Below are 17,256 nucleotides of genomic sequence, written 5' to 3'. Positions count from 1 at the left end.
CTATAATTTATGATAATAATATAATATTGAATGAGTTATAATACATAGGCACATTTGTTCATTTAACAAATCAACAAATGTAGTTATTATTATATGACGGCACAACATTTTTTAATAATGGTAAAAAACGAATGGATTTGTTAGCTCTCGGCTGCAATACATGGAATAATGTAGATAACTGTATAAGTATATAAGGAAGGACTATAAACACGTGGAAAAGAATTTATTGCAAGATACTATATATAAAGTTCGTAGAATTGATCGCAATGCTAATTAAACGTATGCGTTAAACTGACATTTTTTAAATACTAAATGGTTAATGTTTACGGTTGGAGACGTCATTTAATTCATAAACTTTATATTTGTTTAAAATTCAGTACACATGACGATACCTATTTTTGAATGAAATGGATTCAGCAGACTAGATTGTTGTCCACTTTGATATAACTTTGATATAGGATATTACCGTCGTCCATGGAAATTATACTATTACTCCTTAATTATGACCCCTTACAAAAGCAGAATACATTTTATAAATGAACATAAATTATTTCATGTCTAATTATTTTCGTTATTTTTAAAAACATGTTTCTAAACGCTAATAAAATGTATTAACAAGCGTAAAAAAATCCTGATTTCGTAAATCAATCTGTTATCGTTTTCAGACGTGATTTGTACATTTCAGTAACTCACAAGCGATACGCTATCAGTAGGTATAGGATACAGACTTAATCTTAACAATGTAAAAGGATTGTCATGTATCAGTGGAACGATGGACGAACAAGTGGTTTTAATCTCTATTAGATAATCGAACCGAGGAATGTCCTAATCACCATTGTTATATGCAACTCTGTACAATGTAGATTTTTATCAGCCATCAGTATATAAGGTTGAAGAGAACCTTATATACTGATGGCTGATAAAAATCTACACTTTGTTTGACTTCATTGTTTACTTATCTAAATTACTTCCGATATTGCAATTTTGAGATTTTAGTAGGACATATTTCTTAAAGAATATTCTATATAGGCAGTATTATTAGTGCAAATGAACAATTGTTAAAACACCAATCATAATGAACTGAAATGATGTTAAGCATAGTATTATTAACCCAAGGAAAAATACAAGAAATAGTTTTTCTTTTTGTAAAAAAAACTGACGTTGCAAAAAGTATCTGCTTAAAAATGTTTCCAAACATTTTCTATTACAATTTGTTTAACTAGTTTAGAAATGTTTACTAACATTATCAATACATCTAACATGAAAATAGTTTCTAACATTGTGATCATATGTTTCTTAACAAATGTTTACTAACGTTTGTAAACATTTTAAACAGCAGTGTGGCAGCACCCTAACGTGTTAAGAAGTTGTAGGTAAAAATATCAACGGTAAAATAATCATACCATTTCAATAAATTACATTACAAAAGAAAAACATTGTTTTATTTTTAAATAATAAAATTAATACAATTCATAAAATCGCATTATTTATTATTACTACACACAACATGAAATTTTCGTACTCGTGTGTTACCAACATTTAAACCTCATTATAATAAATAATTATTTGCATTAACAAATAATGGATACACGTGTTAAAATTACGTATGTGCATATCTAAATGAAATAGCTAGTTATGTTTGAGTTTGCAGTTGTTATCATTTAACTATTTGGTCATGTGAACGCCCTTCAGATAAGATACTCGTACGGAGAAGTGAAATCTTGCCTTTGAGTGTTAAACGTATTTACCTAGTTTATGTTATTAGAATAGTAATCGTGTATAATTCTGAAGAATGGAAGCGTTGGAGATACAATGAGGGTCATGGATGTACAAAACGCGGTTTTGGGGTCCAGAGCTCTCCTCAGCATAGACGAGTTTTTGACCTCTGTTTTCACCACATAGTATATGTGACAAAAAAAAATCAAATAGGACTAGCTTACTTTTCCTCGACTTCTGGAGCCTGGGCTGGACTAGGTTCTTCGATATATGTATGTATAGTAGGTACATACTGCTCAACTTATTATATGTTACATATTAAAAAAATAGAATTATTTATATCTCGTATATTGAAATATAATCATTAATCTAAAATTTCATTTTAGACATTGTACTTTTGGATACGATAGGTTACTACTGTTAAGATTTAGATTTGTAAGATTTCTATCAGGGATCACTAAAATGTTATTAAATCATAGTAACATCAAAATACGTATCCACGTCTTGGCGTTGAAGCCATTGGAATCATAGATAGATATCTGTAACAAACACTTTAGTCAAGAAACGATTGTAAGCGCAATTCTAATACTTGAGGCCGCGTTCTGATCCGGTAGTAGCAGGCCTAGATATACAAAATAAATATATATTTAATTTCACTTATATTCTTTAAAGCAACTTAAAACTCAAAACTTACCACCGCAGTACAAGACTCGAGTCAGTGACCCAGACACGTTTCAATTCTAGACATTGAAAATGTGGGTGGTAGAAACCGTTCTTCCTGATAAAAGCCTACATATTATAACTTTAACAAGAAATTCACGTGTACATTTATACCCGTCAACCTACTAATAATTGGTTTCTCTGAAATAGCTTTTAAATTTTGTATTACTTTTGTATTTAAATAATGTTTTACTTTCTAACATTATCTATATAGGAATCACAAAAAATGTTGCCGTGGTTATCCTTTGAACATCACTGTAAGATTATTTTCTTGTTACTTTTTAGAGCGCTATTTTTACGTGGTCGGGTTTGAATTTTCAATTTGTTGTTTGAAATAGAATATGAAGCCTACAACATTATTTTAACTGTCAAGTGTGAAGGGTGTGAGCAGGGAAACATACTTAGCCGAGGCGATCTAACTTAGACGTCAGCGGATAGTCACTATCTAATGTCAGGTAGGAATCTTATTTTATCCGGGATTGGCTACGGCTGTCTATGGGCGGCAGAAGCCACTTAACATGTGATAGACTGCCTGCTCGTTTGGTATAAAAAAAAATAACAAAAAATACAACCGACTTCTATGTCACTACAAAGTAAAAAATAATTCAAATAAATGTTGGTTTAGTGCATATTTCTGAGGTCGGCGCTCAATATATTTCGTTGGATAACCATGTAAACAGCGTGTCTAATATGAACTGGCTTTGTAATTTCATTAGAACCTACACAAATATCTTCAAACACAACTCAATTATTCCCATCGGTTGAGGAGTTATATATTTTGTCTCCACAACCCATTCTGATCCTCATCATATTTAAATGGGACCAACTTGTAGCAATTGTCCACACACGAAATTAAAGGCATTAAAATAGGTTCATAAACGGCGAAGTTATGGCTGTTATATTTACATGGGTGGAGGAGTTCCCCTCATTTTCTCCAGAACCCATCGATGGATCCTAACCATATTTAAATGGGACCAACTTCCAGCTCGTCTCTACACAATAAAAAAAGAATTATTAAAATCGGTCCACTAACGGCGGAGTAATTCGTGTACATACATAAAAAAAAAAAAAAAAGATACCGGCCTAATTGATAACCTCCTCCTTTTTGAAGTCAGTTAAAAACTAGTATCCAATATGTATATCTGCCTGATGACACAGAGTCAATGAACGCACAGCATAGCTTAGTCGCCCAGGTCCTATGTCATTATAGTACAATTTATAACACTTATCTAATTCCGCTTTAAACAAAGGACACAATAATTTGACGTCATATATATTTAACTAGTGCTTGTAATATACGACTACATTATTTAAATCCGGTTTCTCTAATGTCGTCATCTATCTGTTGAATTGCTACATTTTCAGCCATAAAAATATATATCATTCTTACCAATAGTCATTTAAATATTTGTAAAGTTATCTTCTTTGTTAAGGTACCTTGCCTTATATTTATTGTCATTTATCCTTTGTATGTTTTTTGTAGAATATGTATTATAGTCGTGACTCGTAACATAGTAAAGTAAGACCTAAACTTGGGAACTATAGGAACATACATTTTGTGTTCAAAAATTTAAAACAAGACTTTGTCGATTTCTTGTATGCCGTGGCATGAGTCAGTTGCTCCCAAAGTATAAATAAATTAAGATTTTGTTTATATTGCAATTTTAATAATGCTTAGAAGAGTAAATAATATTTAAGGAAGTAATTACACAAGTCCTTAATTAATTCATCATGTATGATATCGATTGTTATCAATGTATTTATTGATAAAGTCAGTATTAATAAAGTAATGTAAATCTTGTAATTGGATGTCAGATATCTGTACTGTTGTGATATTTTATTATGTAATATTTTACAAGATTACCTATGTTAAGAAAACGAATAAATCTTACGTTATAACTTACGCAGAGAAGCCTCAAAACTTCTTATTACGTATTAATAACTCGTTTTGCGATGTTTCTTAACTCAAACAAAGTTAAAAAACTATCGAGTTAAAATGCATAAAACATGAAGTTTTTTTGAGGAAGCAAGCAGATATTAAAAGTAATATTCCGCGTTTCATTCAAATATCTTTCGACCTCTGAATAAATATTTAAAGGTCAATTATTTCAACACTACAATAAAAACACAAAAACTTGTTTATGGCGCCTCGTGGCTGCTTCTAAACTGGATCCGTGCCATCACGGGCAATGATAATAAGAATTCCTTTTTGCGATAACGCATTGTTCACGTGCGTGATGTTTTTGTTTCTTTAGTTTTTGAACAGGTTGACATGTGAGATCATTAGTTACTAATTGCTTCTTTAAACATAAAATTCTGGGTATTCAAGGTTTCAAAAAGGGTTATTTTTTATAATATAGGAGTAGGAGACGAGCATGCAGTCCTCCTGATTGTGAGTGGCTACTGCCGCTCATGGACATGTGTAATCAACGCCAAATAGGATTAGATATTGCCACCTGAGGTCGGCCGCAGATGCGCCGCTGCCCCTGAGGACTAAGCTGGAACGCCTCGGAAAAGTATGTCTCCCTTCAAACCAGAACACAGTAACGCTTTACGCTGCTGTTATGAGGCAGAAATATATTACCATTGCCTCGTCTTGTTATTAATCTGTGGTCTTGCTAAATGCAATTATATATTGTTCACACGCTTTTTACACAAAAATATATTTAATGGTTATTTCAATTATTTCCTATTTGATTTTACATTTAAAAGCGCATGGTTTAGCTCTTCTTTATAAAGGATATGAATTAAATTGCTTTGATTTCTGTAAGTACCTAATTTTTATTTACTCTCAACCTTGGTAACCTTGTTAAAGTATGTTCCATAGCCAGTTAGTCTTGTTATCAATTGCCTGTGTAAGATAAAACTAATTTATCAAGGCCTCACTAGGCATACTCCGACCTGATACCTCTTTGCACGATGATGTAATAAGGCGGATGATGCAAAAGACTTTAATTCAATCATCTACAATCAACGTTATCAGCTACATAGAGCAATTCTGCCATTTTTAAACCCATAAACGGAATAATTTCATACCTCCTTCTATGGGTATACACGACATGTCTCCGATGACTCAACACATAATAAATACTTAAATATACTACAAAAACATGTATCGTAGACTATAAATATTTATAACAAACGTAATCACACTATGACCTATTTTGAGTATAAAAATTCAGATTCACGACGTCTAGTTATAAGTGAGACAAATTGAAACGATGTCCACCTATATAAGAATTTCTCGCAATACTTGCTTTAACATTATTGCAAAGCACATAACACTGAGCCCCCATATACAACTCTAAGGTAAAGTTTGAATAAATAAATGTATTTCCAAAGAACATTTAAGTACTTATTCAAACTCATGTGAATAGTATATACATAAAGTAAATATGTATATGTTTAAAGCCAGCTTGAGATCGTGTAAGAAACCTGTATGGATGAAGACACAGGACGGGCACATGTACTTAGCTGGTTTTTGATTACATACTATACACGTGAAGTACTGATCGGAATCAGGATTGATTGAACTTTTTCACTATTTGACTGGTTGGTTTGGCTTGGGACATGTACAATTATTCTCTTGAAAAGTTTTTTTTCATTCCGCCATAAAAATTAAAGCTGTCCAAATTTCAAAAATATTTGTACGAAGATGAAAACGATGAAGATACTAAAAAAGCTTTTACAACGAGGAAATAAATTATTTACAATTTAAAATATATACAACGGAATTTAAATTACCAAATTCTATTCTTTTGATCTCAGTAAATAATCAACTCCTAAAGATATAATAAACATGTAAAATACTTGGAACAAAGAAGAGAAAAGGTTTCAACTGTTAATGTGAGTACTACATTGTAACAAACGTCTTTAGGAAGTTTCGTTAATCAAAATCAACAATCGAGTAATTACGACATGTGCTTTCGTGAGAAATGTTATTAAACGAAAGACCGCAAAAACTTATTAACCGTTAGATTGCCGCAGTAGTATTTAGAACATAAGATCGTGTGAAAAATGTCCTAACCGCCGAGAATATAATGGTTCTAGATCTAGACACAATGGCCTCTCACGAGAACAAAAACCATTAAAAACTGCAGAATATTTAAACAAACAAAACTAGATAACAACTGTACATGTAACTATGCGCATAGGTACATTATTTTTTTTTCTTAGTATAAATAAAAAATAGGAAGGTGGTAGAACCCTTTGTGGTTCGACTCCGGCGGCACCACCGCCACACCTATTTCTGCCTCATAACAGAAGCATTAAGCGCTGCTGTGTTCTGGTTTAAGGGGTGTGGCAAGGGAGACATACTTTTCTAAAGCGTTCCAGCTTAGTCCTCAGGGGTAGCGGCACATCTGTGGCCGAAGCCAGGTAGGAATATCTAATCCTATCTGGGATTGATTACAGATGTCCATGGACGGCAGTAGCCACTTACCACCAGGTGGACTGCATGCTTGTCTGCTACTCCTATAATATTATAAAAAATATATATCCACATTACTCATTTATCCTCAGCATTTATCATTCAACTTCTTAATGATATCGATATGCATACGGATCGATTTATTTTAACATTTGGCAATGATAAATTTTATTTTTGACCTCTAAAGAAATGGCTCTTTTGTCTTAAGCTCTTAAAGCCTCTTTTTGTAGCTACCATATTCCAATTTATTTCGTATTCAGACAGGCGTATTACTATTTACTAGACACGTATTTTATTTAGAGAGACAATTCAAATAAAAAAATATATAAAAACTATAACTTTCTCCACAATTCGTTGAATCATTTAATCTACTCATTCTCTCTATCTCATTTCTTATGTAATATTATAAAAATCTATTGGAGATGTGAGAATGACATTTGTATTAATTCTCAGGCATTGATTAGTTTAATTATGTGTAAATGAACAGCAAAAACAATCGTCTGAATAGGACCGGCTGCAAACGACTTACTTACATTATTGGTCGGTTACTATGTCAAATGCATTACGGCATTTGATAAAAGTAAATTCTCGATTCATGATTATCAAATTTAATCCACGCACGCATGCAGTTTGAGACCTATTACGAAAAACGACAACAAATATAAATAAAGTGTTATTTAATCTTAAACATATAACTATTCAATCGAATCTTACGTACGACATCTGTAGAGTTATCACTGTTAACATCTTATTCTTAACATTCGTTCAGAAGATGTGTCGAAAATAAATCCTTTATCCTTTTTAATTATGTATTTTGAAGGAAAATACAAGTAAATTTCTTTTATTATTGATTAATGTGTTCACAGTAGCGGCGCGCCTGCGGCACACCGTCATTGTATTACGTTGCGTCTCGACGCTTCTGTTTTGTAAAAGTAGATAAAGTGTGCGCGGCGCCGGTCTGAGCATCGTTCATAAATGACCTGCATAACCGCCTATCATACATTTTTATCGATAAAAATTTGGCAATGATATTAACGAACGATATCAATAAATACCGTATGACACATAGGCCAACGCGCTTCGGTCTCCCACTTTTGATTTTAATTTTATGTCCGAATAAACATTAAATTTTAAATTTTACAAATATTTTTTACCGTCATTGACAGCGATCGTCTTTGATATCCCATAGATGAACAAGGGGTATTTCCTAAAATTTCAAGGACTGAGGTATACAGGGTGAATTTTTCAAATAGGCCTTCAGGGCCAAATCCAAAACTATAAGGATTAGCGAAAAATGCTGAAAGAAGTTACGAGGCCGATTTTGATAAAAACTAAAACTGCATCCCTCGTTTTTTAAAATATATTTTTCCTTAGCCGGGAATCGAACGAGTTCATTTTGAAAAAAATACACCCTCTATATTATTCCACTATCTGATAGTGTCTATTTTAAAGAGTATATTTAAAAAAAGTAATGATGCAGTTTTACTTTTTAGCAAAATCGGCCTCGTAAGTCCTGTCTGAATTTTTCACTAATCCTTATAAATCCGGATTTGGCCCTGAAGGCCCGTTTGAAAATTCACCCTGTATACCTCACCTGGCTGCTCTAATGTTGATTAGTGCAGGAAGCTGTGAATGTGGTTAACTGTATCAATTGTGGCCATTTCTGTATTTAATATTAAGTATTCGCACAATATTGTACATTCGAAGTACCTAACTATAGTATGGAACTATGGATTATTGCCAATAATTTGTTCGAATACACTATTAAAATAATGTTTATGTGACCTTCAAGCCTTAAGGAGTTGAAGAGAGTCGGTGCCAAAAATTAGCAGTTCCAGACTATTGCAATACCCAGACTGTTTAAGGTTCGTTAAACGTAGGACAATAAACAATGGATGGACTCCATCAATGTAACCATAACGCCATAACTATTTTTCACGCTGATTATGGTGACCGGCGTCACTAACCTTACTGAGTTCCGTTGAAAAGTAGCCCCATATCAATTTGATCAGTATACCAAAACAATAGTCGAGGTTGCATCTATATATCAATATAAAAAATGCTGGGCTTCATTATAAACTGACACAAATTACAATAAATGGAAATTACTCGTAAGTATTTGAAACCTTTTGTACCTACTCATATAGATTAGTGAGAGTAATTTCTACTGTCTGTGCCAATATCTGTAAACGTAAAGCTGCGGTTTGTGTACACCGTAACCGATATAAAAAGTTAATCAACGTCGGTCGCGGACGGAAGTTGGATGGGTGACCGCTCGCCATGTGCACTTCCGCGCTTTTAGGACCCAACAGTGCGATTAAAGGGTTGCCACAAACGCAAACTAAATAAATATCCCTATCTTACGTAGTGCACAGTTGTACGTAATAAATATGTACAACGTTTACGTAGCAGTGTTAAGCACTGCTGTGTTCTGGCTTGAAGGGTGTGGTAAGGGAGACATACTTTCCGAGGCGTTCCAGCTTAACCCTCAAGAGTAGCGGCGCATTTGTGGCCGACCTCAAGTAGGAATATCTAATCCTATCTGGGGTTGATTACAGATGTCCATGGGCAGCAGTAACCAGTTACCATCAGGTGGACTGCATGCTCGTCTCCATAAAAAAAATGTTATAAATAGTAAAACCACTCAATCAAAATATACTTAAATATGTTATCGCATAATTTATACACGCATTCGTACACGAAATCGAATTGGTATAACGAACTCAAAGTAGGTTTAGTGAAATGTACCTACGAAGAGAAAACACGCAAGTGCTTCGAATTGTTGATTTGAGGGCCGTTCGGTGAAACTGTGATTGCTGTGAATGCAAGATTTCGTATTAACATATTCTTATCTAAATAGGCAAATGTTAAACCTTGGGAGACGACAGTTGAAACAATGATATCTAAGGTACTGAACCTAGTAAAAACGTCAGCGCTATTTTATAATCACTTGTCAGTCCTTCGCAATAATTTATATAGGTCCGAACATAGCAACATACTCGTAGGTCTCCTCTAAAGCATTTGGGCTATAAACTAATGTACATAATTCGAAAAAGGAGGAGCTGCTGTTTGCCTGCATGTACATATTATCAGATTCAACCAAGTAAAATAGTTGTACTAAAAGCTGTACAGAACTACTTTACCTTTAAAATTTGGAGATAGATATATTCAGAGAGACGTGGACGTGGAGACGTCGTCTGCTCTAAAGCAAAAAAAATACCTATAAGAATACGAGTTGCCCAACATTATTTCTGTCTTCTCAACTCAACTTATACGTATAAACGATTTTACGAAAAGAACCAAATGTAACTTATGTAAAATAGTTATTTATGCAATGGTTAGATTGTCATTAAATTGTCCACGACGATTCTTTTCTCTTGCGACATTTAATCAAAATATTACCTACCTGTGTTTAGCAAATAGAAGTGTAAAGTGAAAGCGCTTACATCATTGGACGTTATGTCAAATATTGTCATGTTCGGCAATTATCGCTCGCAGCAAATGTTGTGAACTAAGAAATCGTTTATCAATTCTTACCGCATTTGGTTCAACACTGTGCACGTACACTTTCTTAATTATTTCATATTCTTACAATTGAATAGGAATTGGAAATAGAAAGTGGAGATTCAATAAATGTATAAAGGTGAGTAAGGATAATATCAGAGCAAATATCAGTGTTATTAAAATTGTAAAATTTGGCCTTCTTTTTTAAATTATCAACATTATAAACTATGCTATGAAAAGAGTATATATGGCGTGGCATGGTATTACATTGCCTAATTTTAAAATAAGTCCAAATCTCTATATTTGGATCACTAGATTTCTCTTAGTTCTGCTATTACCCCAGGTAATCTTAAATTTAAAAGAAAAACTTAAAACACAAAAATTTAAGATAGAAATCTTAATCGAATACGGATTCGGAATCATGAATCACTATCAATAAGTTACACGTCTATCTACATGAGTACTTAAATTATTCTTAAATACTATACCTACTGCGTGTCTGAGCCAAATTAAGAAAAATATCCTATACAATATTATAACTCGATAACAAGTTAATAGCCTGTAGCTCAAGAATTCTAAATGGACTACGCTCAAGTATTGATCGACGAGGCAGAAGCATCTGACTCACAAAGGAACTACACTTTAGCGACTTTGTATTCGCAAAGGGATATTCGCATTAGCTTTGTTATCATAAACGAATTTACAAGTAAGTAGCGATGTCAATGAACATAGTCAACGCTTAAAATAACTTAGTCCCTTTTGTTAAATATAGAAGAGTTACAGCGAACTTGAATATGAAGATCGATATTATGTGGTGCTTATATCTAAATATAACGTTCTTACATCAATGTCATAGCTTCTTAACAATAGCAGGGTTAAGATATGAATTACAATTAGATATGTACCTAATAACAACGGCATAATTATCTTAAAATTAAAATAGAATGTCGTTTTCAGTTATTCGCAACAAAATTAAGAAGTCGTTTTTTAAGTTCGTTAAAAATGGGAAATGCTGCGCTGTGCGTACTTTCAATGTAAGTATTTTAAGTCTCAGATTAACCCTTAAGCGTTTAAACGCGTGGTGGCATATTTATCAAGATACTGTTAAATAAATGTCAATTACTTTAAAACGCATCTCAACGGGTTCTCGCACTTTTACTAATAACATCAAGAAACGAGTAGTGAGGACATGTTGCGATATTAGACCTGCGAAAGTCACCTCGCCAAATATGTATAAAGATCCGCATAATGTACTAGCAACGATTGCTGAGAAACTTAACTCTCTAAATAGAAATTCTGTGAAGATTTGGTTTCCTTTTTCATCTACCTTTCCTAGTGTACTGGATACTCTCTCTTTCTCTCAACGCATCTCAGAGAGGTCTGAAGCATCTACGTTACAGAATCCAACAGCTGATTTCCATGTAAGTTTACCGTTGTCATCATTTTTTTTTATAATATAGGAGTAGCAGACGAGCATGCAGTCCACCTGATGGTGAGTGGCTACTGCCGCCCATGGACGTAATCAACCCCAGATAGGATTAGATATTCCTACCTAAGGTTGGCCACAGATGCGCCGCTACCTCTGAGGACTAAGCTGGAACGCCTTGGAAAAGTCTGTCTCCCTTACCACACCCTTCAAACCGGAACACAGCAGCGCCTAACACTGCTGTTATTAGGTAGAAATAGGTGTGGCGGTGGTGCCGCCGGAGTCGAACCACAGAGGGTTCTACCACCTTCAAAACACATCAGCCTGAAGTAGAACCACTGTTCTATGGGAAATTGGTTACAGACGCCTAGGAAAGCAGTGACCACTTATCATAAGATAGACTGCACAGTGCACGCTCGTTAGATACCCCACTTGGGAATTGAACTTTTGTACTGAAGCTCTTAAAAGTCGACAAGCTTGTGTTGTGTTGGGGTCGTGACTCTTAAAATCTAATTATACTTATCAGAATCACATGTTCAATGTTATTTTCAATTACGGAAACTTGTACCGGAAAAGATTATGATTTCATCATAATCATAATCTTTAATTTAGTTGTTTAGTTAAGTTAGTTGTTAGTCTTTAATTGTTTAGTTAGTTTAATTTAGTTCATGAATTCATCATAATCTTTAATTTAGTTTTTTTGCTCATCATACAATTATATAACCTTTTATTTTTTAATAAATACATTCAATATTACGTCAGCGATCATGTACTTTCTGAATGACTTGACCCATTAAGGTCATATTAATACAATATAACTATTTGTTTTATCGAGACAATGGTTCATAGCTATGCCACAATCCAATAGATTAAGTACATATTGTGAATATAATAATTTATAAAATTATTTATAAATTCACAATATAAATTACTTACGAGTACATACGAATAGGAATTTTAGGAAGTACATTTTGCATTAACTGTCAAAAAAGAAAATTATTAAATTCTGACTATAGGACCGCCCATGTTTTTACGATGAATTTTCAATTCACATTTTCTAAATAACAACCAAGACATTTATACTTAATAATGGATTAATTATATAACATATTTTATGTCTTTTATTATCTCCATATAAACATGGAGTTATGGGTCTAGATGAATTAAATATTTACCATTTAATAATATGTTATAGAATATAACTACGAATAAATCAACCTGTCAGACTTCTAAAGAAACAGTGGATAGGATTACATAAGAAATATATTCATCGTGCCATCTCCTAAACAGGACAGACAATTTGTCAGACCAGTGGTTTATATAGCAGATTTAAAAGTCAATTCTTTGCAGTAAGAAGTAATTATCGCCCTGAAAAATCTGCAACCATATCGTAATACAACAGAAGTCCTACCTAGTCTATCACTATTGCGTTCCTAGTTGCTATCCCTGATTTCTAATTGAACCGTCTCATACACATAAGGCTCCCTTCTCACGCCACAATTAAGAAATAGTGCTACACGATTATACGACATAAAAGGAGAAATAAATAAGACGCATACTACTACTGGTCCTTCAAAACGTAGAAGTTTTCATGAAAACATACCACAGTGGCCACCCGAACAACGACGGGCCTCTCGCTATTTAACCTATACATCATACACCAGTTTATAGAATTGTAATCACAGTAGTTATACGGTATATGATCTCAAAAATATAAATTGAGCCATTAGCAATACAGTCAGAACATTTCCGGACTAATTTTCTAACTCACGATTTAATATCAATGTAATAAAAAATATTAATTTAGAACTCAAGAATAACATTTTTTGTTGTACCAATGTATGCTCGAAGTGTTGATAACTAATGGACTTACATAAAGCCTACGTCATCCCATCAGCCAAATATCCAACAGTATACTGGTTTAAAAAAAGGTACTGGGCGGAAGTCAATGAATTGCGTTTACAGTTATTTGAAGTAGGTATGCCTGATATTGAAGGCTTATCGGTTATTCGATATTGTCAATTTCCACGCTGCATAATATGTGTGGTAATCGACATTGTCGTCGTCATAGATAATTGAATAACTATTTGAAAAGCCTTAAATCCTATAAAATTGGCGATTTTTATACCGTTCAGTTTTAATTTTTAAATGCCCTACAAAACGGTAAGCACTAAGTGTAATAAAATAAGTATATTTTCTAAAATATTTTTGTCATCTTACATAATAAGCTTTAGTAAAAAGTCTATCTACCTATTAGATGTGATACGCAAAACTATCATAATATACGTTTACCCATTACCCATTATACCTATGTCAGAAGGAAACTAGTACTAAATAATGAGTAGGTAAGTTCCTCTTAAATCTTTTAGTAATCTTACATAAAGGTTTCAGAAAGACAGTAAGGCTACCTATATAATTTTGCATCTACCACCACTTCACAAGGTGTTTCGATATGCATGGAATAAGAAAAACAATCATAAAATACCCATTACAAAACCGTAATTACAGTTTAATTACAAAAATATTACAAACAAAAGCAATTCAACGTAGATAAATGCGATAAGTAAAATTCCTGACACACAGTTTACTCATACAAATTAGTGAGTGAGATGATCTTATTCCGTCATAGTAATAAGAATACGTCAAGATCAGTGTAACGACCTGCACTTGGTTGGTTTTTTGCAACACGGTGATGTATTTAGGTATTTATAGTTTGGCAGTCAGAGCGGGGAACTGAGAAACGTGAACAACCTTCTTTGCGAAGCACGCCTTACCCGAGCAGGTTTAAGCCTCAAGCCTCATTAGTACATGAATTTTAGATGCTTTTTGTAAGTGTATTTTTAAAAACATGTTCCTTACGATATCCTCAGGTTACCTCATTAAGTTATGTTAGTGAAGTTAAATATTAAATTTGTACTTTTTAAGATGAAACAAATGATATAACTAACCTAGCTCTTCTGTTAAAGTATGTAGAATATATAGGTACGTAAATACTAAGGTATATTTTATAAATATACCTAATATATAAAACTTATAAACCTTTAATAAAGTTAATACGCACTACATGTACAGTAAATTTATTAGAATATTACGCAAATTTTCAGCAGGTTTTCTAGCAGTCTTAGTTTTCTAACTAGTATATGAAACACAGACCTAGTATAAATATAAGTCTGTGATATGAAACATCATTATGTCGTTACGGGTGCCTATATCGAGAATAGGGTTAGTAATATTTAATGAAGAAGGCATATCAGAGTGCCTGCTCAATTCATTAATATGCAAAACGATCCGCTTTACAGCCTTATGAAAAAGTAAGCAGTAATCGTTGGGGTAACCATACCAAATAGATTATGCCAGCAGTAACCGCAACTCTGAAGTTTACGCCAATCGATAATACGATACAGTTAATCTAAGATAAATAACGTAAATTATCATCGCTCCAAAAAGATTTGGATATTGAAATTCATTGATATTTTTAAATAGTAGCCTATTATGTAAATAAATAACATTGTTATAAATCAATTCTAATTCAAAACCTACTACTTAAGTAAATATATAATCGTTTATACGGTGACTTTATTCAAATTTTAGCGTAAAATGAATTTACCGAGCAAGTCGCACAGACGCAGTGGCTTTAACTGCAGTAATACCTACAAGTCTTTTGTTCCTTTCAGAACGAGGGTCAGAATTCCAAAAGTAAACAATATTGGTTGTATGAAGCTCATACATATATTTTACTGTAACATACACTTATGGTGCATGTAATTCACAAGTAATTAACACTTAATATTTGACTTCAACCATCTCAAAACCTAAATGACCGAGGTCGACGTCTAATCAAAGTAACGTTATGCAGTATGTAATTCAATTTTCGACACTACCATTATTTTAAATTGTTGGTAAAATTCAATTAAATGCATTCCACATGAAATTCTGAGCGTTACGTCCTTGGCAATGATTTTAAGAACTACCTGCAAGCGCAATCTATGCTAGCGATTGCTTAACCCATAACATGTTACGTACTCACCTTCGACATATCGCTAAGTACAACTTCTTTGGAAATAACATCAAACAGCCATATCGCTCACTTCTCCATTATTGGAACGTTTTAAATTTTACTGATGAACATAGATTTCGCTACAACGTACGTACACTGGTCGACCGCGGAAAATTCGTATTACATTTTCGAGACGCTGTTTCGCGACAGAGGCCCGATCAATACTGGGGTTGTCGTTACCGGCAGATATGGTAAAAAATACAGCGATACGTTCATGCGCGCGCAAACTGTTGTTGACTGACGAACACATAGGAGCGTGTGTCGGATGGCACGACCAACGACTCGGCCCCCAACCTGATACAGAATACAGAGTAACTGACACGAACTGTAATTGTGCGAGGCCACCGGTATGAACGCACGGACTAATTGTACGTATGGCAGTAAAGGGAACTTGCAGTATCAATTGCAATCTGGCAATAATTCACGAGAAGGTACCGAACGCTCATGCAAAGGCGAAGAATCCGTAAAGATTGAGGTCTCGGAAAAAGTGAAGTAAGAATAAAACGAGTTGAGGTCATTTCTCCAGCTCTGAAAAATTTAATAGAGTTGCCAAATGCTAAATTCGAGGACCATAAAAACTGTATTCTAAACCACATCAATTAAGAGATTTGTATGAAGATACTCCTAAGATATAATAATTTAACTTAATTTAAATTTTGAAATAAACGTTACCACAAGTTTCTTTTCAGGGAATTGATAACGATATCAAAGTATCCATTATCCATGTTCAACTAAAAATGTCAATTAGAATTTTCATTGATTGGACCGCTAGTGAAATGCTTCTTGCGTTGCTTCAAGTTCACATCTACATACGACACAAGTCACTCTTGTCTCGGCATTTTTGCCGAAGTCACTGCACTTAACTGATGATCTCAGCAAATTGATTGATTAATGAATAAATTAACAATTCGCAATGAAATGTTAGAATAATATCCTAAATACTTAAGATACATAATTAAAAAAAGATGAAAACGGGGAAATATTACGTACGTCCTGATTCCGACTTAAGTTTTAAAAAGACTCCTATATAAATATTAAACTTTAGTTCAGGCTTTTAATAAGTCAAAGACAATTTTAAGAAATCCATTATTTAGCAAAAATAAAAACGGATAAATAAACGCATCCAGTATAACAGTACATAAGGTACTTAACATTTAAACTGCGACGCCGTTCTACTTCTATTTCCATTCTACAATTACACCCACAGTGTGTTCTGGATTTAATCCAGGGATCCAGCAATGCCATAAATATGAGCGATAAATGTTAACGAATTTTTTTAAGTCTATTGACAATAATGTACCCTACCTACCCACAACAGTACCTGGTCCTTCAGGTGTTAATTATAAATACATAATTGCCTCTACAGATGCGTTTGTAAATCCTTCGTGGTTCGACTCCAGCCGT

The 17,256-nt window shown here is 33.5% G+C and overlaps 1 protein-coding gene across 1 annotated transcript in view; it reads right to left on the bottom strand.

The window, feature by feature from the left end:
• The window catches only part of toc (toucan), a 113,009-nt gene extending 96,846 nt beyond the window's left edge, over positions 1-16,163 (bottom strand). The window contains exon 1 of the mRNA XM_073082652.1: positions 15,823-16,163. Within this exon, the coding sequence (XP_072938753.1) occupies positions 15,823-15,831 (9 nt within the window). The 5' untranslated portion in view covers positions 15,832-16,163. The remainder of the gene's footprint in view (positions 1-15,822) is intronic.
• Positions 16,164-17,256: the final 1,093 nt, after the last annotated feature.

Source organism: Epargyreus clarus, unplaced genomic scaffold (genome assembly GCF_041222505.1).
Source record: "Epargyreus clarus isolate Ecla_fem2 unplaced genomic scaffold, WU_Ecla_fem_2.2 ptg000018l, whole genome shotgun sequence".
Classification (NCBI taxonomy): Eukaryota; Metazoa; Arthropoda; class Insecta; order Lepidoptera; family Hesperiidae; genus Epargyreus; species Epargyreus clarus.
The sequence above is the reverse complement of the archived record's forward strand: the minus strand, read 5'-3'. Positions and strand labels throughout refer to the sequence as shown.